Genomic DNA, 23,134 nt, shown 5'->3' on the forward strand with positions numbered 1-23,134 from the left:
ATTGTATAATAAAAATATAAAATATAAAATATATAAAATATATATATATATATTTATATAGAACTATAAATTCATACATATATACAATATATATATATATATATATATATATATATATATATATTTATATAGAACTATAAATTTATATTACATATAAAGTATCACGGAAAAAAGGCAGATTGATGACAACATTCTTTCTTTTATCTTGATAAAAATTTAGATATAAAAATATAAATCTTCTTTACACACGTAAACACTTAATATAAATGTTGCCCATTGTATTTCTCCCGCGTAATAAACGAGTGGCACTGCATTCTCTCTAGTGGGAAGCAAAATGTGGAATAGTTGGCGGTATGGATAGAATGCGGCGTATGCACTCGCGTTAGAAAATGTAATTTCAGGATCGCAAGATGCGGCCAAAAATTATGCCTCTTTAAATCTCTTTATTTGAGACAATAATTTATTTGAGACAATAATTGTTTTTTTATATGTCCCATTAGATCCTAGTAACGTCGTTTTCTGCAACAACGTGATACGCTCCGTTATTTTCTTCCTGCGGAAAGAAATGTCCGACGTAGTAATACCATGAGTAATTACTAAATTTGCATTCTTTCATTTGCGCGAGCGGGAATCGCATCGTCATGCAAAACGAATAAGTGAAAAATAGAACGTCGTGTGGTATAATCAAGGAGACATTTTCCTTGTTCCCATTTAGCATTAACGATAATCGCGCAGCAAATATACTTTGAAATTTGAATTTTTCTTGCATATTTTTTTGTGTATCTCTTGAAAAAATATAGTGCGATAAAATATAAAAATATAAAATGCCAATAATTTTGAATTATTTATAGTTTTGAATTATATATAGTTAATGTCAAAAGCGGAAAATTATAGAAAAGAATGAATAAATTACCGTTAAAAATTGATGTCAAGTTTGGTCAGGAATTTAGGAATTTTCAATTGAAATATTGCAATCTTAAACATCATACGTAAAGTTTAACATTTTTGTTTTTTTCTGTTGCGCTTGTTATCTCTTTTACTTCATTTTAGACTTTAAAGGATCTCGTGAAACTGTATACGCGTTTTTCGCTGCTAATATCGCGAGAGTCGAATGTAACGAAAAAATACCTTGAATTCCTGATGACATTTTTCATTAGATAAAAATTCACGTGGTATCTCAAGTACGATAAATGAACATGTAAAGCAACTTTGTTAATGTTCTTTACGATATTCATTGAATGAAGATCTCTCGTCGCGGTAATGGCCGGACATGTCGCGCGTTTTTGTCGCGATCTCCAAACTTATAATATCACAATGAAATTAATTCGTTTAAAAATTCCAGAAAATAAAGAACACCGACGACGCAATGCTTGTGACATTTAAATTTTTATCTGACTTCACGCTCCAATTAAAGAGACCATTGAAAAGCGCAGTTATTACATCGCTGCGATTCACAGTTTCTAAATAACGACCGGCTTTATCATCTTTTTTAACTTTGATGCAACAGTCTCGCGATTCTTTGCCGATGGAGAACAAAAGTCTAATAATTCTCTGAATATAATAAGAGATGAAGATGTGGACGTTAGGAAATAAAGGGGATAAACGGTTTGTACACGTTACAAGTTGCAGTGTTAGCAATATCAGCTCGAAGCGAAGAAATTTCAAAAAGAGAAAAAAAAGTCCGTCTTGACGACGGAACAATGGGATAATGGAGAACGTGTGCTAACTTCGTGAATGCTTCAGTAATAACGTTCTTAAGGAAAGACAACGAATTAAGAAGAGACAAGAGAAATATGTCAGAATAAAAAATAATACTCGCTATTCATCGAATATTTGCAAAATTGCAGAAAATAAAAAAATGCATAACCGACCCGTTAATATTCGCGATTGCATAAACTATAATGCTGTGCGATATTTTGAAGAATATACGCTGATCTATATTTTTCAAGAAAATAATATTATTAAAGAAAAAAAAATATTTTGGCTATAAATTCACTTCAAGCAACCCTTAGAAAACCATATATAACAGACGCGATATTATTATTCCATCTGCGTTTGTCTTACAAAAATTCCCGACAAAGCACGAATGCATTGAGAGGAGAGAGATGGAAGAAATTCAAGAAATCCATCTAGAGGATTTACAGAATGATGCGCGGTGGCTTGTTCAAATATTCCTCCGATGTATCTGATATGCGTCTGTGATACGATTTCCTTCTCGCGCGCAGATGTATGTGAGGGATAGATCCATCGCATGATTCATGCAGCTCATGTGTGGCATGTAGCTTTCCAACAAGCGCGACCGCTATTTGGCAGGTTTTTCTATTGACAATAGGGAGACAAAAGAATGGCTCCTGTCACAAGCTCCATCTTGAAATCCAATTTCGATCTTTGGATCGTCGTGCGCCTTCGACTCTATTTTCGCTTTAAAGCGACCGTCTCTAGCGCTTCATTTTGGTATGCGCATATTTCTCTCGATTTTTGCCGACATTCCTTCAACTGTCGTATGAAATTTTTGCACCTCCTGTTATTTAGATTCCACAGATTGTCTCCGTCTTAATTCAACTTCATTAAATCTAGACGATGTAATAAAAAGTTTTTTTTATTCCAAGAGTTCATCGCTTGTTATATTTAATATTGCCTCAATATCTTGGGCGAAAATCTTATATCATGATTACTCACAGCAATTTCCAATTATATGTGATTACTTGTAGTCAACAATCTTTACCTTTTCCAAAATAAACAAAGAGACGATCGATTAAGTGTACTTTATGACTTCGAGTATTCCAAAGGTTGGAAGAAGAAGCAGCTGCGCGCGATATCTGCGAACGAAAAGTACAGTCGCTGTCGCCAATAAATATCTAACATTTTCCAATATGAGCCGCATGGTCGATAGCAAGGAAGCAATCGGAGAGGATAACAGCGAATCGAAGTAATTTCAAGTTATTTGAATGGAAAAATTATGTTATCGTTGCATTATTTTTGCTACTCCATGTTCGGATTTCGTACGCAACGAGAAAACAATCGACATTCGATAGTGACAACGAACGAACTTTTTATCCTAAAGTTGAACGTGAAACGATAATGAACAAAGTGCTGTGCCATTTTATTTTTACTCAAGAAAGAAAATAGATTCTGATTTAATTAAACATTTTTTTTGGCTGACAACCGATGATAGAATTTTATAAAAACATTTTCTCTCTATCGGAGTAAGATATTTTATAAAAGTTAGTCAAGTTTTTGAAGTTTGAAAATTATACACAATTATTGAGGGACGTGGAAAGATAATGATATCCGCTGCAATTTGACGCGACGCGCGCGCATTAATGTTTTCGCTAATGAGCGATTGTATGACGCTGAGATTCGTTAATATTCGGTTGCTCATTTGTGTATTTTCTTGAAATATAATAGCACGTCTTTGTGTCAAAGAGACGCGCTTTTTGTGCGCCATACCTTTTTTTCACCTTCACGGATTTAATGCAGCGGATATTCCTTTCAACATTTCTATGCTGATACTGCAATTGCTGTTTAAAAGCGGAAACGAATGATAATCCTTCAAGATGTGGAAATAATATTTTCTGATGAGTTCAGCAAAAGTATAAATAAATAAATAACACGAATAAATAGGATGTAATAGATGTAAAAGAAATATACATTTTCCGTTCGTATTTTCTAGCGAATCGATAATAGCAGTCGAGCTGTGTGATTGTGGGAAGGACGCAATATTTTTGAAAAATTGTCCAAAATTATTTGCCGCGGCGTGCTTTGGCAATGAACGTTTGTTCGTTGAATAGCGTATTGTGTGTGTGAATGACGCTCAATTCTTCTCGCGTGAAAGTCGCGACAGAGGCGTGAAAGAGCACAGCTGTTTGCCGTGTCACGCTAATGCTCGCGGTAGGTAGAATCAGATAAAAACCGGTTAATCCATCTTGTGTCGCGCTCGTGTTGCTTACAAGCGTTAAATTACAAGATTTACGACAGCATCATGGGTGCATTAGTTGCGATAAGTTACTTAAATCGGCGGTTAAAGTTTTTGCTGATTCAGCTTTCATCTAGATGAGACTGAGAGAGTTGCGTAATTACAGAAATAGGCAGCTCTATTATTATATATCATAAAAAGTTTCGCTTCTCATTTATTGTACGATATACATCTTACTGAATTATACTTACTGATGCAATATCGTGGATAAAAATTGCTCCGATTCTGAAAGTTATTCTACGTATTAAACTACAAGTATCGATTGATATATTTCCTTTTAATTTCCTTTAAATAAATTTTTCATTAAAAGTTTTAGAATGATCATTTTTCTATCTTCTTTTCTGATAAATTCGCGATATATTATTTCTGAACGGAAATTTAATCGAAAAGCTCCGTCTCGTAGCTTTTCAATATAAAACGGTACACGTGCCGCTAATTAAATCTCTTTGCGTTACATTCAATATTATTTTAACAATTTATTTTAATAATATTCTGTATATTTCTGTAAATTTTGTTTGAAATATTTACGCCGAAAAAGATTATGTTTTACGTTTATCAACTAAATTTGTCGTCAAAAGGACTGCTGCAGTTATGAAATCATAACTGCGCATAATTTAGCGTAATTTATAATTTTGATAATTCTATATGTGTAATCTGTATTTGTGAACGTACTTGAAGCGGATCAACATATCAGGGTACTTACATGAAATGTCGCTAATTAACTGTTGCAAAATATTATATAGAATTCTGTTTTCAGGTTATAAACACTTGTAACATTGCTAATTGAAATAGGTAATGAGTCGCGAATAAAACGAGCAACTTTTTCGAACTTTTACGTTAACGCAAGTCGCATTATGTAAAAGACTTTAAACGTCGGAATTTTAAGGACGGTTACCGTTATTCATTAGATTTTTTTTTAATCAACGAGAGTAATTCGTTTGACGCTTTAAGTGAATTTCAAGGATGGTTTCTCTTTCATTCATTCAGGTTTTTTTAAGTCGATGAGAGCAATTTGCGAGAGCGTTATACGTTTCCGTGTCTAAATTCACATAAATTTTTCTCTCAAAAGATGGGAACAACTGTAAAAATAGTAATTGTTGATGTACTCACCTTCGCGAAGTCAATTTTCAGTGTACAGCAGCCGGAGTATATGTCCGCCCCATGTAGCGTCTCTTTTGCTCTGGTTGCTGATTCCACTGAGTCAAACGTGATTATCAGAAAAATCAGTTAAGGATATATATGACAAATTGTACAAAAAAATAAAGATCCTTCGCAAACGTAAAATTTGGTGTACACATATTATAATTGCTATATTTTTTATAGAACACGTATTTATGTGATATATAACTCAACTTAAAATTATTACGTCTTATTTAATAAATGCTCGGACGTATAGTTTAAGCATCAGTATAGTATTTGTGTATAAAGGTAAAAATGAAAGATGCGAAAAATATCACCAAAAATTGCTCATCATACGAATCAAATTGTGTGAATTTTCATGGAAAGTTTTATAGGAAACATGCAAAAATGTAGCATTCTGACAACACGAAAATTTCACAAAGTTCGCTACAGTGTCACAATGTTATTTTCCTGCAAAGTGGCCGTCACGCACTATAAACCGACGATAAAATCCGGCGTGACGTGAAGTTCTAACGAATTTATGGTCACGTGGAACGCGGCTCGACTATTATTCGGATCATAATAATCCGGGATATATTCCGCCAGGTGGATTTACTGAAAATACGATGCGCTTCTCTCGGCAGTAAAGCTCGAAGCGCGTTGAACGAGTTCGCGAACAGAGTATGGAAAGAGTTCGTAGCGAAAAAGTCGAATCACCGTCAACCCGAATCCCCCTTATAAATCTTCATTACGTCGTAATAGCAGAGCATGTCTTGACAAAGTTTCCTCGGTCTGGGAAAGCGTGTCAGACGGAGACTTGATCCCGCGGGCTTCGAGTTCGCCGAGCTCGATGTAAGAGGTGACCCTTGACTCCGCGTACTTACCGCGCAGTTGCGTTCAAAGTTATCCATGCCACGTGTAAATCAAATTCGCGAGAAACGCAGCGGTTTGCTCGTGTAAACCACTTCTCGATAATGTTGCAATGTGTGTACCGTCGAATTCAAAAATCAAGTTTCTTACATACTTTAAATGGATTTTCTGACATCAATATTTGCAGAAATTTCAATACAATATTTAGCTGATAAGTATATAAATTTGAATCGAATGTTTGGAATAAAATTTCTAGTAAAATATGCGAACGAAAAGGTTCACGCTCAATTTTTAAGAAATTAAAAAATTCTCTCTCCGGAAAACTGAGAAGATTCAAGAGATAATAAATTTTAATATTTTCAATTTTATACTTTAAAGAAAAATATATAACTTTTATTTTACTTGAAAAAATATTTAGAATTTATGAAGATATATATATATTGTTAGAAAGAAGCAATTTTTTTATATTACTCCTTCTTTCACTTTATGGAATAAATAAAAATTCAATTAGTACTCTTATTTAAAAATTTCATTTCGCCAAAAAGTTTCCAATTTTGTTAATTTATTCTATACAAACACGCAGTATCCGCATCGTAAAATAATACTACATTCTACAAACAAGACATTAGTGGTACACTATCTTTCCTAGTGATTTATTGTGGCACGGCAACGCGAACATCGCTGAATTTAAAGTGTTAATTTACACAATTGAAATTTACACGCGTACCTTCTGAGAAGCATTAGCACAAACCAACCTGAAATCGCAGGCGAAACAACCAACAGAAAACAAAAATACGGTAAAAATAAAATGTATTGCAAAGGATATTCAACCATGGCCTGTACACCATTTTTCTTGAAGATTACGATGCGCTGTACCTGCCCGCTGGGCGCGCTGATCGTGTGCAACACTTCCTGCAACAGAAAAGAGGAATGCATTTGAAGAGATGCACACTTCGATATTTTAAGACGATATTTCCGCGCTTTGTTGACTTAGGTGATGGTGCATTTGTCGGCAAGTCTTTGGAAAACATTTGTAAATTAGGATGTGTGAAAATTAATTTTCGTCCGAACATATCTCGGCTTTCAAATAAAGTGATTAAGAAAAAGAACGATCGCGTATGCATTCGTCAATTTATGAGAATAAATATGGAATATTTTCATTATCAACATTTTCTGAAAAATAAAGGAAAGTAACAAAATTTATTCAGGATCATTTCCCGATATAATGATCGCTTAAGATACATTTATTTCAAGTTTTATGCAACTTGGAGCCACTTAATTAAATTTTTCAATTTTTCTTATATATCATGTAATTAATTATCATGAAGATAAAGATGGAAATGATCAATGTGCGATTTTTACTCTAAAATCTTAAAATGAACTGTTTATTATTTAAAAATTGTATGTTGATGTTTCAGTTGGAACAATTCTCATTCTTCTTAATCCGTCATTGAAACCTGTCATTAAGAGGAGTGGCGATATTTCTGAAGCACCTCGTACTTCCGTTAACCTATTTCTAGTACATGATCGATGCATCGTCGTATATCATGTGCTGCAAATCGAATGAAGTTTACACGGTGCGTTCTCCAGAGTATCCCACGACATGCACAACGTATGCAAGGTGTTCGATATAAGTTTGACCGTTTTCTCGCGCGAGAGCGATACTTGTAGCAGATCCGAACGCGAAGTTTATGTAGCGTGGATAACTTGCGAATTAAAAGTTTAGGGAATTCAGCGAGACAGGTCGCAAACTACGTTTGAACTCATTTTCGAATATCGCCTCGACTAAAAAAAAATGCATCGGACACGCTAGATAAACTTTTGTCTTTCGATAAAAAAAGTCAGTATTACCGTAACTATTTTTCCATTTAGCAAGAGCACATGCACACAACACACATATACACGTAAAATATTATCGTGTTGCTGCAATTCTTTAGTCTCTAATATATAATATTGTACAATTTTATTTATTTTTAGGCACAATTTAAGGTTCACGTAAAAATAAATATAAAAATAAATTATAAATTATAAAAATAATCATGAACATATTACAGGAATTTACGAAAGTAATTATACACAGCCATATTGTATCTGAGAGACAAATATTTTTACTTGAAAATTAGGTTAATTAGACATTGTAACAGAGAATAAGTTAAAGAGAAAGAGAGAGAGAGAGAGAGAGAGAGAGAGAGAGAGAGAGAGAGAGAGAGAGAGAGAAAGAGAAAGAGAGAGAGAGAGAAGAAACAAAGTTGCACATATCCGACTAGCACTAATTTACATTGTAATTAGCACTCTCTAATTCAATCCTTAATCCATAATGTTTCGTGAAAGTAACAAGGAGATATTTGAAGATCTTAGCAGTCTGTTGGACGTCAACGAGACGTTAATTCTATGATAAATCGCGACACTTATTCATAGCAAAGTTAAACAATAATACTTAATCTGTACGTAACTGAATTAATCTTTGATAATTTCTCGAACTAAAATGCGCACTAGATGAGCAACTTAGAGTAGCACTACACGATAATTAATAGAAAACGGTTGAGTCATTTTTCAGCCAGAAACCATGATATCTAACAAAGCTCCGACGACACGATCAAAGAAGGTGTGTTAAACACGGCATAAATGTGTGGATGAATCGCGATATCTTTTAGTTCAAAATAGTCGATAATTGAGAACATTTAACTGCAAACGCGTGTTTATCTGTCGAGATGCCAACCGAGGAAATCTCGAATTTGCACGGCACGAGCGTCGACACGACGTGGCTCGTCGCCAAAGTAGCTTCCCTGTGAATTCCCCGCCCAACAACATCCTTCGCGCGGCTAGACGAAAACATGCAACTAGTGAGTCGCATCTAGTGAGTCACCCCGTTTATCCGAGAAAAATACAGTCGCGTCGTGACACTTAAATGCAGTTTCAGCGCGCGAGACAGACCGACGTATATTATCTCATGTTCGCGATTAATCATGCAATCAAACGAAAGAGCCGAGCGAGCGAATACACAATCTCCTCTTATAAATAGTTGCTTTGTTTAAATATAATGCACTGCATTTAATTGCGCAATTAAGACAGTGACTGATATTCCGCGCAGTCTTATTTTCATTATTTAATTTGCAAAATTCGCCCAAAAAATCAATATATTTTTTTTCATCTTTATAAAACTTAATTATATAAAGTGTTATATAAAATATAACATAAAATATTATATAAAATATAACGAATGTATGCCTTGTAATCGTGTAAACCCGGTAAAGTGTAGTTTGAGCACTTGCACAAACATTCGATTCATCATTGATAACGATGAATCGAATGTTTGTGCAAGTGATCAAACTACTCTTTACTAGGCTACGCAATCATTAAATAGGAGCAGAGAAATTTGATTTTTTTTTTTTTTCAAACAATTCAAACAGCGTGACATTTGTCAAGCTGTACGAAAGGTGGAACGGTGGACGCGATAATTAAATTGTTTCCGGAGTTAATAAAAAAAATAAAAAAACCGCGAGGCACGCTTGATTATGTAAAACCATCGCAGTATTCGGCGAACGGTCCAGTAAATTTTTATGCGCCGCTCGCCGCCACATCCAGCGCCATGCGTCATGTAATATGTATGATCCGTTGCATTTCAGATTGGCTTATGAATAGGAGCGAGCATTCCCTCGCATCGTCGCCTGGTTGCCCGCGTTTTCGGAAATTGCGCGCGCGCGACCGACAACACACTCGAATTTAATTGTTCATAGTGTTATACGGGTTGTCCGGGGGTCGAGGGCTGCCTTTTGTGCCGCAACGCGCGAGATACGACACGAGAAGGAGAGATCTTTCGGGGGCGGTATAAATTCAGAAGCGGACGCTTCCGCAACAAGCACAAAGCCGCCGTTTGCACGAAGGTGATAGGATGAGCTCGTTCGCTCGCACGACGGAATCGCGATAAGAAAAGCACGTAATCCTTTGTCCCGCGAAGATGCATTCGCCGGGGCGAAGCGCATCAAAGAACTGCGCGTAGGTACAACGTGATTTACTAAACCAGCTTATCTGTCGCGTTTTTCGCTACGGGAGAATGTCGGGTCATAAAGGAAGACCTTTTTAACATCGCCGAAATCGATAAAATCGAAAAAAAAACTTTAATGAGAAAAAATTTTTAATTGAACCAAAAATTTTTAAAAACAGACTATGTATCAATGATAATAAAAATCTTGAAAAGAGAAAATAATAATTGAAATAATACGTAAAGTGGATTATATATAAAAATATTTTATAACAATAACTATAATAATATTTAATAAAACTAATTTAACTAATAAAAATATTTTATAAAAATAACACAGCTTGCATTTGCAAATAGTAATTAAATAATTAAATTAGTTAAGAATACTTTTAATTAATATAATATAAAAATAATTTAACTAATAATATTTTATAAAAATATTTTATAAAAATAACACAGCATTTGCGAATAATAATTAAATTAGTTAAAAATATTTTGAACTAATATAATATAATAATAATATTTAATAAAAATATTTTATAAAAATAACACAGCTTGCATTTGCAGAGCGATAAAATGCAGGCAACCGTTACTTGTCTGGAGATGTACAGAGTTCCAGGTTCCCCATATTCTCTTGGATAACAGTGTAGTCTGTCGGCAGGACGGCTAAGGGGTTTAATCCTCGTTCTTGAACGGGTCAGGCACTAATAATAGATCTGCCTCGTCAGAGGGCATCAATCAGCATGTCTCGCGCGCGCGGGCGAGAACCGTATCGTATTGTCTCTCATCGGTATTTCCATGTATCTCCGAGAGTGTTAATACGACTAATCCATCGTCGTTTATAAAACACGATCGGCTCGGAAAAGCGAGCTGGTGATTTATGGCGACGGTGGTGGAGTCCGCGACGATGTTTCTCTAGCGAGGAAATATTTCCGCCTCTTTCCGGGTTGTTGATAAATATTCTCCCAGTCTTCTCCGGCTTTCTCTCTCTCTTCTCCTCGATACCAGATGGTTCTGGACATAATGCTCGCTTTGTACTGGTACGAAACCACGTCAAAGCCCGAGATCCGCCGACCGAGAAAGACAGAAATGCTGCAGAATGTCGCGTATTAATTAGACAGGACGCCAGACAGACGTGCATTTTGCGAATAATGAGATAAACCGCGAAAATAGAGAAATCGTCGCAAAATGTAACGCATAGGTTGCGGTGAAAATGACAAGAGCATAGAAATGAGTGACGGTAAATTTATTCCTAAAAAATCCGACTGTATAAAGAGAGGAGTTTTAGAATGTAAAATAATCCGAGTCAACTTTGCGCGGGCGAATTTTTGCGGGGGAAAGATTCACACATTACTTTAGACCCGCATGCAAACGACAGTCTTTGTGGAAAGATCCTTCTCTCCTCGGGAATCGAGGGAGACGTCGCTCGCGAAAATGTCGAGGAGAAGAACCTTCGCGTCGGATTAAAGGATTGCAGTGCAATAAGCGATCTTTCGCCGATGGGGGAGATAAGGAGGACCGAATTTACGGACGGTACTTCTAATCTCGCGCCAATCCCATTCGTACGAGACTACAAGGCGTGTGAAAAAGTGATGAAGCGCCCGCAATTACGACATCAATTTGCCCAGCACCAGAGTAGAAGACAGGGCGCCGGGATGCACCTGGAAACTGGAGTATTTCCCACGAGTGCAATGCACCGACATATACTTCACATCGGGGTGTATTCTATATACGCGCGGGTCTAATAAGCGTGACTCTTGCAAAGTAACAAATACGACAAACGAATTAAAAGGGCGAAAATATATTAAAAATATATTAAAAATATATATAATTATATTCATAGCTTTTTATCCAAATATGAATTTATCAAAATGAAGATCAATCGAGTATAAATTATACATTTTCTTACTATTCTTATTACATAATTTTTAATTGTGAAAAATGAAATCATTTTTTGGTATTTTGTAGAAAAGATTTACTTCATATTGTGTATGCTGCAAAAGATTTAATTGTGTAATAATATGTGTAATAATATGTGTAATATATAGAAAATGCGCAACGCTTTGGGCTGTTAAAGACAGTTAAATTATTGACAATGTTACGTATATTATCAAGTTCTGACATACACACACGTAAACTTGACTCTCAACTCTTGATTTCGATCTTAACTCTAATTTCCAAACTCCAAGTTCTTAACTCACAAACTCTCATCTAGTAGCTCACATCTCTCGAGTTTGAACTGTAAACTCTCAATTCGTAATATGGTTATTTCACACGAATATTAATGATAAATAAACCCATTAAACGCTTCTGTCGGTATGGAACAATAAATTTATCGACAGACTCGCGTTATTTTTGTCGAAAATGATAGATAAGGCAATTTTGCGTTTCAACTATCAACTTTATCGCCTTGTGTAATTGTTTTTATCGCATAAATGATTCATTGAAAAAAGCAATAAAGAGCCACATATCGTAAAATGTTATCTCATACTTAAAAATACTGAAAGGTCAAAATGTTTAAATACGTGATTAAAAGTTTATCATTCTATCAAAAATGATATTGAATGAACATTGAACATATAATATTATTTTATTAAAATAACCTAACGCCCTGTAAAACTTAATGCTTAAGTCAATTTACGATCGATTTTTAATATCGTAGCGCAATGCTTATCAGCACGAAGCAGTTGCTAAAAAGTTAATGGAACACCGATAAACATATATATACATGTATCGATTTTTAGATTATATTATGATTATGACTCAAATAAATATTAAAATATAACATAAGAAGTCTTAAATTAAATTTGAAATAATTTTGTTTTACGGATAATTAAAGTCGTAGAAAATTTATTTTTTAATAAGTGAATCTATTTTTATATAATAAATCTAGTTTAATAAAAATCTAAAATAAAAATTAAAATAAATCTAAAATAAAATCTAGAGTTTAATAAATCTAAAATAAAAATTAATAAATCTGAAAAATAAAACCTAGTTTAATAAATCTAAAATAAAAATTCACTAATTGAATACATCGACGTAAGGTAGAGAAGGATTCGATTTCTCGCTATGAAATTCTAGAGTGGGCGAGCAATCGCCGGCGAAAAAGGTCTCAATTTTGCTGCCAATTTCTCAAGGGAAATTCGTTGGACGCGTCAGATAATGCGGGTATCACTTGGAGAGGACGATTCCAGAAATGCGAGATACCGTTTCACACGCATTATTCTCTCAGCTGCGAATTATACTGCGTGCTGCAGCGCGGAACGCGTTGCACTCGAGGAAAGAGAAAGATGAGAGAAAAAACGGTTACGAGGAAGAGATAAATGGGTCGTGCAAGAAAAGGAGAGAAGTCTCCGCGAAGAAAAGTGGCGGAAAACCCAAAAGACGTCGATTCATTTTTTCGGTCTTAGCGGAATCTAGCCTCATAACTGACCCATCATGCGCCATTTCCTCTTGTTCTCGTATCTCTCACGAATATGAATGCCACCGATTCATGAGGAAATTTGCATAGTCGTAGTTTTACAGTTAATGTGATGGTTCCACGTAAGATATTTTTATACGATGTTGCTTTATTTTATAAAATATTGCACATAAATAAATTGTTACGCGTTTATTATCTTGAGAAGAACTAAAGCAGAAGAAAATAAAAATAAATTATTTAAACATTATAAAAAGAGATATACATGTAATATATTTGAATATAAAATATTTTATATTATGAATATAAAATATTTTGTTTCAAAAGAGTGCGATAAAATATTTTCTTTATAAAGCAACACAAAAATCAAATCATTTACTGGATAACGCTATAAATTATAAATACTGGATATTAATAACGCTATATATTATAAATACAATATATATTTTACATGTTGAGAATATTTCTTTATCAATTATTTTTATCTGTAATAATAATAATAATTTAATATTGATTAAAATGTACGATAAGGAAAACCCAGGATCAATTTTCATTTGAGGGGCTGGAGTCGAGATAAAAATCAGCGTTTTCTGCCCGAAAAGATATTTCACTTTATCGTCCAGATTATAGATAACATAAACATTTATGTAGCTTCATCTTGTTCAAGGCAACTGGGGTGCGAGAAAATTCGAGGCACGCAAGCGACGGGATTAAAATGCTTACGGACCCCTGCGTATGAGTTCAATTCCGCAGATTCCTGTTGCTCCCTAAAGGCTCCGTCCTTAGTATTCTACCGAACACCGAACCGTAATCACCAGTTTTGCTAACATACATGTAGAGGGACGATTAAGGTCAACGCTCATTCACGACTTTTGGCCGTAAGCTTCCGAATCACAAGGCCCTCTCAATGGACCTGTGCCGAATATTGGAGTATTTCGTTTAATGATTACTCAGTTTTGGATTGTTAGAGGTATTACATTGTTGCACACACATGGAACATCGGTCTTACGTCCATGATCCCCGGATAATACTGGAAAATTGAAGGCAGAGTCATGTTAATACCGGTTGATATATTGCTCGATATTATTTGCCGAAAAGTGATACAATATTTCCCCCGATCGAGATTTCATCGCTTGTCATCTTTCCCTAATTTTCCAAGTTTGATATAAAATATTATGGAATATTATGGAAAATATTACTAAATCTTAATTATTTAATTTTCTGTTAAAGTACTTACCTTAGTTATCCTAATTAAGTAACCTAAAGTTACTTATGCAAAGTTAAAACAACTGTAAGTATTTTACATTTTCTCAATTTTCTTTTGCAAAGAGATTTTGATTCTCTTGAGATTTCATTTTAATAAAATCCAACTTTAGAATTTAAAAATTCAAGTTTGAAAATATTGATATAATATATAATTTGGAATATGAGTAAATATTAGAAGGTAAATATTAGGAAGTATCTATTTCGTAAGAACGTTTTGCAAAAATTAAACTTTCAAAATCCGACATTTCATATATCCAACGATTTAATATTTGAAGAAGGAAATAGCTAGGGCTTAAGATATTGGATACTTGTAAATCGAAAGATTGCGATATTAAATCGTGGATAAATCATACGAATCGTAAAGAACTTGAAGAATGAAATAAAATCTTTTCGTTATATTAAAATATTTGCAATTAAAATTCTGTTCACGGATAAATTAAACTGTTTCGTATATTTAAAAATCAGTTTAATATCCAGAAATATTTATATAATTTATACGTGTACATCATAACATATAGTCTTCTCTTATTTCAACGTAATACGCTTTGCATTTTTCCAAAATGAAAAAGATGTTATGCATAACGGAATCTTGCAACAATTCTGAATATTAAGTGTAACAGCTACAAAAGGCGAAGAAAGTTCAAAGAGAACCAAGTACCTGGCGATCTTTGTAAAGTAATATACTCGAGAGTCGAAAGTCAAATCCGTCGCTTTTGTTAATAATCATATTTCACAGATATAAAGCCCAAGTATTTGGTAATTAGGCCATTTCGAGGGAGACATTTTCTGACGACATCATCGTGCATACGTGAAAAGATTATTTCGTGTCGTATCAAGCAGGAAGAGAATACGGAAAAGTTTCCAACCAGTGGCACGTGATACGGGTCAGAAAGAAGTCAAGGAGCCGAGGCTCTACAGTGATGTAGGTCCGTGCTATACAAGGGAACTCTGCTTTGTATTTCCCAAGAGAGATCCGCGAGAGACCGTTTTTCCGGCATTACGTTATTTTGCGCACTTCTAAAAGCCGGCCATACGCGTGCGTTTTTGAGAGAACTACCTACTTGACATATATATAATAAAGAATTTATTTCGCAGAACAATGCAAATTCAAATAGGAACAAGACACGCAGACTTTGATAAAAGAATTTCGCCAAAATTAATGACAGTTTTATTATATATTTTTGTTATATAATAACAGAATATAATTAAGAATTTATTATAATAATTTATTATAAATTTCTCGATATTTTATAATATTTTGTATTATAATAATACATGATGTTCTCAATCGACAATATCAAAGTTTGGAGAGAAAGAATCATATCATAAATAAATCTTCCATTTTTTTCATTTCATTGATTGAAGAACAAAACCGAGCTGGATATACGACGTTTTATCGAAATACGGTAAATAATACGGTAAATGTAGGATACTTTACATACGTTTAGCAATGTATATACATGTATATGTGTATGAATAAAAGTAGTTTCCAATACTAGTGTGGACTCTATTTGTTGGGGGAAAAAAAACAATATCGGTCCCTCACATTATGGGATGGCAGAAATGTGTTACGAGAAAAAAAAGCCATCGCAACCGTCATTATCCCTCAAGAGAGGGTAACACAATGCTATCGAATAACTGGTATCGATGTATCCAGCGGTAATGCCATGCCGTACCATTGCCGGATGAGGAGGCGCACAGGCTCTTATCTAAAGAGCAGTTATGTATTTCGGAGTAATATCGGTTGCACGCCTTATCGCGAGCGGAGGTCGTACAAAGGTAACTCAACCTCGTAGCGTCTAAATGTGAGTTACTCTCGTAATCCTATTAAGGTCATTGCGAGATACTGTCGTCGAATTTAAGAGTGTATTGTTATCATTTTCGAGCCAATTGGGTCAGTTAAATTAGAAGAGATTTAAAATATGCAGATTTTCGCGAAATGATGAGTAATGTACATCAGAACAGATAGAGAGAGGGAGACTGGAGAGAGAGAGAGACTGGAGAGAGAGAGAGAGGAGATACACATTCCATTTTGCATTCGAGTTTCTAAACTGAATTCCGCTCGTATCCTAATTCATCGTGTCACGCAAATTAATAGCCTGCTAACGAGATAGTTAATGGCCTGAGAAATTCAAGAAGTTATCGCAGATAACTGCACGGAAGCTGCGTTGCTATCCAACAAGCGGTAACTACAGATGATTGACTCACCCAGCATTTCCATTAATTTAACGATACTAAAAATTCATAATTAACAAGTAGTTGAATATTCCATTTTAAAAGCGATACATTTGAATCGTGAAAACTTGCCTACATTCCGACTATCAAAATCAGAAGTCTCGTTAGAGAAGAAAAAAAAAATGTGAAAATGAAAAATTCTGTAGAAAAAGATTTTACAGATTAAATTTCATTGTTATCTAAATGTTTTTATTTTTGAGTTGGAAAATACCACACGAAGAATCTATCATCGTTATACATATATGTTTGGTAAATTGATATTCTTACCTTTTTTTCACACATGGCATTAATGAAATATTTCTCTCTTTTTTTTATTTTTTTTTTTAAATTAAAATTTTATTGATCTTCCGCCCATATAAGAAATATAAAGCAACGTAATAAATGTAACGCGCAATATTTCGATCGATGCGCATCAGCAATTTCCTCCTTGCAACTTGTAGAAGTTAACGGTGCAGCAGGGGAATAAGTAGTTAACGACTGCGCGAAATTACGTACATCGGTATCCGCGCGTTGGGCGTTTGGCGAATGCGAGATTGTTGCTCAACAAGTAGCAACTGGCCGATTATAATCGCTCGTTGTAAAGCAGGCTGCAAAGCCCCTAAAGCGGCGATATATACTCTAGCCTTCTCTTGATGCAACGGATACTTCGCGTAGTGGAAACTGCAACCTGGCGGATTTAACGGCAGCCGAGATGGCGGTTAAGCACGTAGGTGTATCCTTTTCGCGCTCTCCGTCTATCTATCTCTCCATCTCTCTCTCTCTCTCTCTCTCTCTCACTCTCTGTTATCTTACTTTCTCTACGATTTTCCGAAAATCCGGATTTCAAACTGCTTAATCCTTCGGCGCTCTGTTGTAAAGCGCTTACATCTACCGCGCCGCCAGTTATCGATCGACGAGTGTCATCGATATTCGATATCCGACCTATGTTCCGTTTAATCGTGAAACCGCTTACTCTACTTTCACATATGCATTTTGAATGCATGGATTTATATTCGCTCGAAAGTCATGCAGAAATGCGAAATTTTTGAAATTTGTGTACCACAAATTATGAAATTTTAAAATATAAATTTTAAAAGAGAGAAAAAGAGAGAAAATGTATTAAGTTAATCCTTGGGATTGTAAATTTGTGTAAAACACACATACATATATATGTGTGTGTGTAAAATTGCAATTTTTACATTTAAAAAAATGCACACACACATATACGTCAACTCTTGAAATATTGATTTATCTTTACATTTTATATTTTAACGTGAGCGAAAACCGGGGTTATTATTCGTACTTTACGAATTGGGTTAAGCGAGATTTAAAAATTGAATCAGATGTTGAACTATGCAAAATTTAAGACTAAAGGCTTTTTTCGTTTATCGAAATTATCCTTAGAGTTCAGATATGTTATTTTTATTATCATAATACAAGCGACAGCACGGAATATACTAAATTCATGAAAATTCAGACAGTTGCATAAATGTTACTCATTACCTTCAAATGCAAATTTAATCTGTGTGTTGTTAGCTTACATAAAATCTGCATAAATTTTACTCTTATATTTGAAAGCATAATAATATCGCTCGAAGCACATATAATCCTTAAAATATTTCGAGAGTTTTGTTAGAAATTTTCAAGAGATTTGAATCGAGAAAGACTCTACACAAACTTTTAAAGTACTGATCTCCGAATGATATCGTCAGAAATCCTTCAGAATGTTTATCTCCAACCTATATTCGAAATTATTGCGAAACTTTGGTACTATTAAGTTCATCGAAAATTTATAAGAACATAGATCCATTACATCTATCTGCGAGTTGTATTGCTTATCAAATTTTCAGCCAAATTTTTAGATGTATGAATATTTAAGATAAATAATATTAAAAGTTACAACTGAATAGAAGATATATATACGCTTAATATTTATGTACATACAAGTATGTGTGTGTTTATGGGTCATTGGCCATGCTAGTGAAATTATGAACGAGATAAAGGACTCTTCAACGTAATGGATCCGTAATGTCATCGCCGGAAATAAGAGTCCTATCTACCGTCCTAATACAGAATGACGTATGTTATCGACGGCAGAAGGTGAAATCGCGTCTGTACGAGCTTTAACTACAAACACAAGAGCGATAAAAGACGAAGAAAAGAAGACGTATCAACTGGTTAAGCTGAAAATCGTAAAAAACAGGGAAGGTGAGGATGATTATCGCGACGCGATCAAGATATTGAAATACATATATTACGTTAAACGTTCTTCTCTGCTTTTTTCTTTTCTTTTTATCTTCTCATTTTAAGATATAAAAGAGATCGTAGTAAAATAAAGGATTTTTTTATTTATAATTATATTTATATATAATTAATATTAATATTAATATATAATTAGAATATTTTAAAAAATATTTTAAAAAATATTTTATCTAAAAAATAATTTAAAAAATAAAAAATATTACCTAAAAAAGAATTTTATTGAGAGAAGAAATATAGCTAACGATATATATATCTGTTGGAATTTCCCAGTTGAATCCAGTTGACAATTGTTTTCCTTAGTTTAGAGCACTAGTTTTGCGAATCAAATTTAGTGCTTCCTGCGTACAAGCCGCAGGTAAATACAACTCGCTGAAAGCACTCGCTCGCCATATTTGCCCTGCGAATTAATTATGTGCTGTCCATAAAACCCGGCGGTGGAACCGTGTGAAACATTCATACTTTCGTCAACAGCGCCTCAAATCGACGATGCAAGAAGCGCCGCAACAGCTACTCCGCACGAAATATATTCCACATGTAAATTCGGAATATTCACGAACTCGCGAAAAGCATAATTTCGCGAGGAGAAAACCAACATCTTTTTTTTTTACGCTCGCCGAGGACAAATCATTTCGGAATGCACTTAAATAAGGTACACGAGGTGCGATTTATGAATGCGCTGCCACAACGTATTACACTCCAACAACTTAATTATGTCGTAACTTATGCTAGTAACTATTAAACTGGTGGTTTTCAAACTTCTAAGGTATCGTTTGTGAAATACCTTAATCCGCTTTAATAAAAAATTACATACAAAAAAGTCTCTTAATAGCCACGAATTATTATCTCATTAATTTAGTGTATCCTGTGCAATGACGTTTTTGCGGGATTGAAACTGCATAAATTTAATAAAGCCAGAATGTGTTTCCGCTTTATAAATAATGGAAAAAAGATGTTCATTTTGCATATCCATTTATTAGATTCTGAACGTCAGTTATAGAAGTTCATTTTTTTTCAATTATTAATCGAATTACAATAGCGATTCGGATATTCTAAAGATACACGTTGCGTTTTATTTTGAAATTATATGTCCCTATTTTTTTTTTGTGAATCTCGTAGCTATTGTGCTTTATGAATATTCCGTGGAGCATGTTTCTCGCCGCTGCTAAACCTGGTTTTATTAAAAGATTCTGACAGAAACGAGCGTTTTCAGCAAAAAAGAAAAAAAAATAAATACATACTGTGCTCCGTACTAAAGTTGCAAAAATATTTACGAGTACATTTGCTTCACTGTTTTATATAATAACATTCCTGTTTTGCTCTCGCATTATAGCATGGAATATTGCAGGAACTTTTTCGCATTTTATGGAGGAATAGGACTTAATTGCGCTAAAACATTTAAGATCTTCCATAACTTTTTTACTTGCTGTCCTCTATTCGTGACATTTTCTTCAAATTAAAAATATACATGTATTTCGTGTGTGTATGATATTTATGTACTTGTTTAATTACGGCTTATTTATAGCTGTTTGAAATTGTATTACTAAGTTATGTTGTTACACCAGCAATAATTCATACGCCATAAGCCGCGCATTCCGTATGTACATCACGCAAATGTTATAATCATGAGAGGTGAATTACTAAAGTGCATCTAATGTTACCTCAAAGCTTCGCATCTGCGCGTCTTCTAAATGAGGTTCACGCCGAATGCAGAATCGCAATTGCATAGTGTTGCATGTCTAAACGCCGCTCGCTCAAAGACCTTTAAGTGAGATTTGCTAGTGTAATAAAGGTGTCGTGGCGCGTGGGTGTCTAACATAAGACTTGCGGAAACGACGGATTCCGCCGAAGATTTATGCGAGCGCGAATGCAGTTCGCCGATAGAGAATGCATCAGCGATGGCAACGAGGAAGTTGCGGATAAGAGCAACGAAAGCGCGTGAAGGCTCTTCGCTCCCGCGATCGTATCTGCATAAAATTGATACGTCGAACAGGTGGGTGGATGCGATGATGGAAGACCGCGTTATCTTTCGCCGTAATATGTTCCAGGAGCAGAATCTATCATGATTCAAAAATTCTACGAAGTATCGCAGGAATATTGATGCCGTCGTCAGCCGCGCAAGCTGTTATCTCTCTGCCTTATAGTTTTTTTTTTTTATTAAAGTTTCGTGCTATACTAAAATAATATTTCGAAAGAATTCAAATACATGTAGATATTTTCAAATTCGGTTCGTACAAGCTGACATTAATAATACGTTCATTTAGATTTTTTAATCAATTTAAGTTGGAGGCTTCAATACTTGCGATTTTAATCTTATTTCACGATTTGAAAAATGATCATTCTTCCTTTCTCCCTTGAAAATGCTACAAATGATCCTTCGGAGCAGAATGCAGAAAAACATTTCAATCATGTTGCTCGGCAATAGAGTTCCTCCGATGTACTTTATCAGTTTCCGATATCGAATATTTCGAGCGTATAAGCACAAATATCAAAAATCCAGCATTGTTAATCGGTAAAAATATACTATTCATGTTCGTATTCTTTGACCTTCATCCGAATGAAAATTCTATTGAATGAAAAATGTAGCCACGTAGTCTGTGACTTTTTCTTGTGATGCGCCTTTGCTAGGCAAACTTTCTGAAACATGCATTAGATCATGACTAGTGCATATGAGATAAAATTTGAACAACATTGCGCTTGAAATATCCACGAAGGAAACTGCTTTGCTTGGTATTTTTCGCATCACGCATATTACCTTGAAATTGAACTATATTGCAAAGAATCACACGCATATGAAAAAGAAATTTGTGCACATGCTTCTTTAACATCCATGAAATTATCTTTATCCGCAGTTTCGAAATAAATTGTCGTTATTGTTCGTATTGAAATTTAATTAATAATGTTCACACACATTTTCTTAACTAAATTAATGTTTAAAGAAATATATAATTATAATTAATTAATCAAAGAAACCGCTAAAATATTTTTTGACAGCTCAATAATTTATGCAAGTCTTTATGCGTTCGCTTTTCTGTTCGCAAAAAAGTGAGTAACACTGAGCGCAGATACTTCCTACTTATTTAGTGCGACATAAATCACGGGAGTAATTCGCACCGGGAGTATAAAATATTCAAGATACGATCACGAGACTCACACACATGTGCCTGCTGCAAGATAACTCGGGGCATGTTTTCGAACACATGGTTACGGTTTTCCCTTGTTCCCGGCGCCATGCCGGTATATCAGAAGCTGTCTAATAAACCGACCTTTACGAACACATTACCTGCACAGTGCGTTACTTTGCCATAAAGCCAGGCAGATACCTTTGCTCGTCCAGGACTCCATGTAAATGGAGATTATTTTATAAAGCATTAAGAGAAAAAAAATTTCGATCTTTTAACAGCGTCACAGGCTCGATTTTAATCGATCATAATAAGAAATGTTTCTCTCTAGTGTATATATAAGGATAATATATATGGAGTCAACATATCGTTAGTAAAGACGGGAAGGAAAAATTATTGTCCTCACACAAGCAAAGTTATGAGTCTTATCCTGTGGAACACGTTTTCCCGTTAGATGACAGTAAAATGTGTGACTAACCCAGTGAAGTTTTTCTTCTGCGGAAGCACACAGATAACAGACTATATGACCTAGCTTTCAACATATGCAAAAAACCTATCCCCCTCGTTTATCACAATTCCAAAATATAGTTTCTGCTTAGATTTACATACCTGGACGCGAAATGTAAAAATGACTCCATTTATTATGTATTAACAAAAAATTTTTTGCAAGGAAATTGCAAATATCACGAGCGATATTCCAATACGAAAATGCTATTACAATTTTAAAGTAACAGGAGAGAGATAGAAATTTTATATTAATATTAAAAAGATTTTATTATAAATATTAAACAGATTTCATTATAAGAATTTGAATTACAATTATTAACTGTGTAAATATGTATGATGGCTACATTATTACATTATTACGCGTAAAAGTAATAATTTCTTGCAATATTTATTTATATATT

The 23,134-nt window shown here is 34.4% G+C and overlaps 1 protein-coding gene across 2 annotated transcripts in view; it reads right to left on the reverse strand.

The window, feature by feature from the left end:
• LOC105258129 (heterogeneous nuclear ribonucleoprotein L) overlaps positions 1 to 23,134 on the reverse strand; it is a 144,880-nt gene that overhangs the window by 82,643 nt on the left and 39,103 nt on the right. For both annotated transcript variants that reach the window (XM_011269215.3, XM_011269213.3), the window contains exons 4-5: positions 6,792 to 6,877; positions 5,087 to 5,183 (exon numbers count right to left, since the gene is read on the reverse strand). In XM_011269215.3, coding sequence (XP_011267517.1) covers positions 5,087 to 5,183; positions 6,792 to 6,877 — 183 coding nt within the window. The remainder of the gene's footprint in view (positions 1 to 5,086; positions 5,184 to 6,791; positions 6,878 to 23,134) is intronic.

Source organism: Camponotus floridanus, unplaced genomic scaffold, assembly GCF_003227725.1.
Source record: "Camponotus floridanus strain SB8 unplaced genomic scaffold, Cflo_v7.5 scaffold88, whole genome shotgun sequence".
NCBI classification, from domain to species: domain Eukaryota; kingdom Metazoa; phylum Arthropoda; class Insecta; order Hymenoptera; family Formicidae; genus Camponotus; species Camponotus floridanus.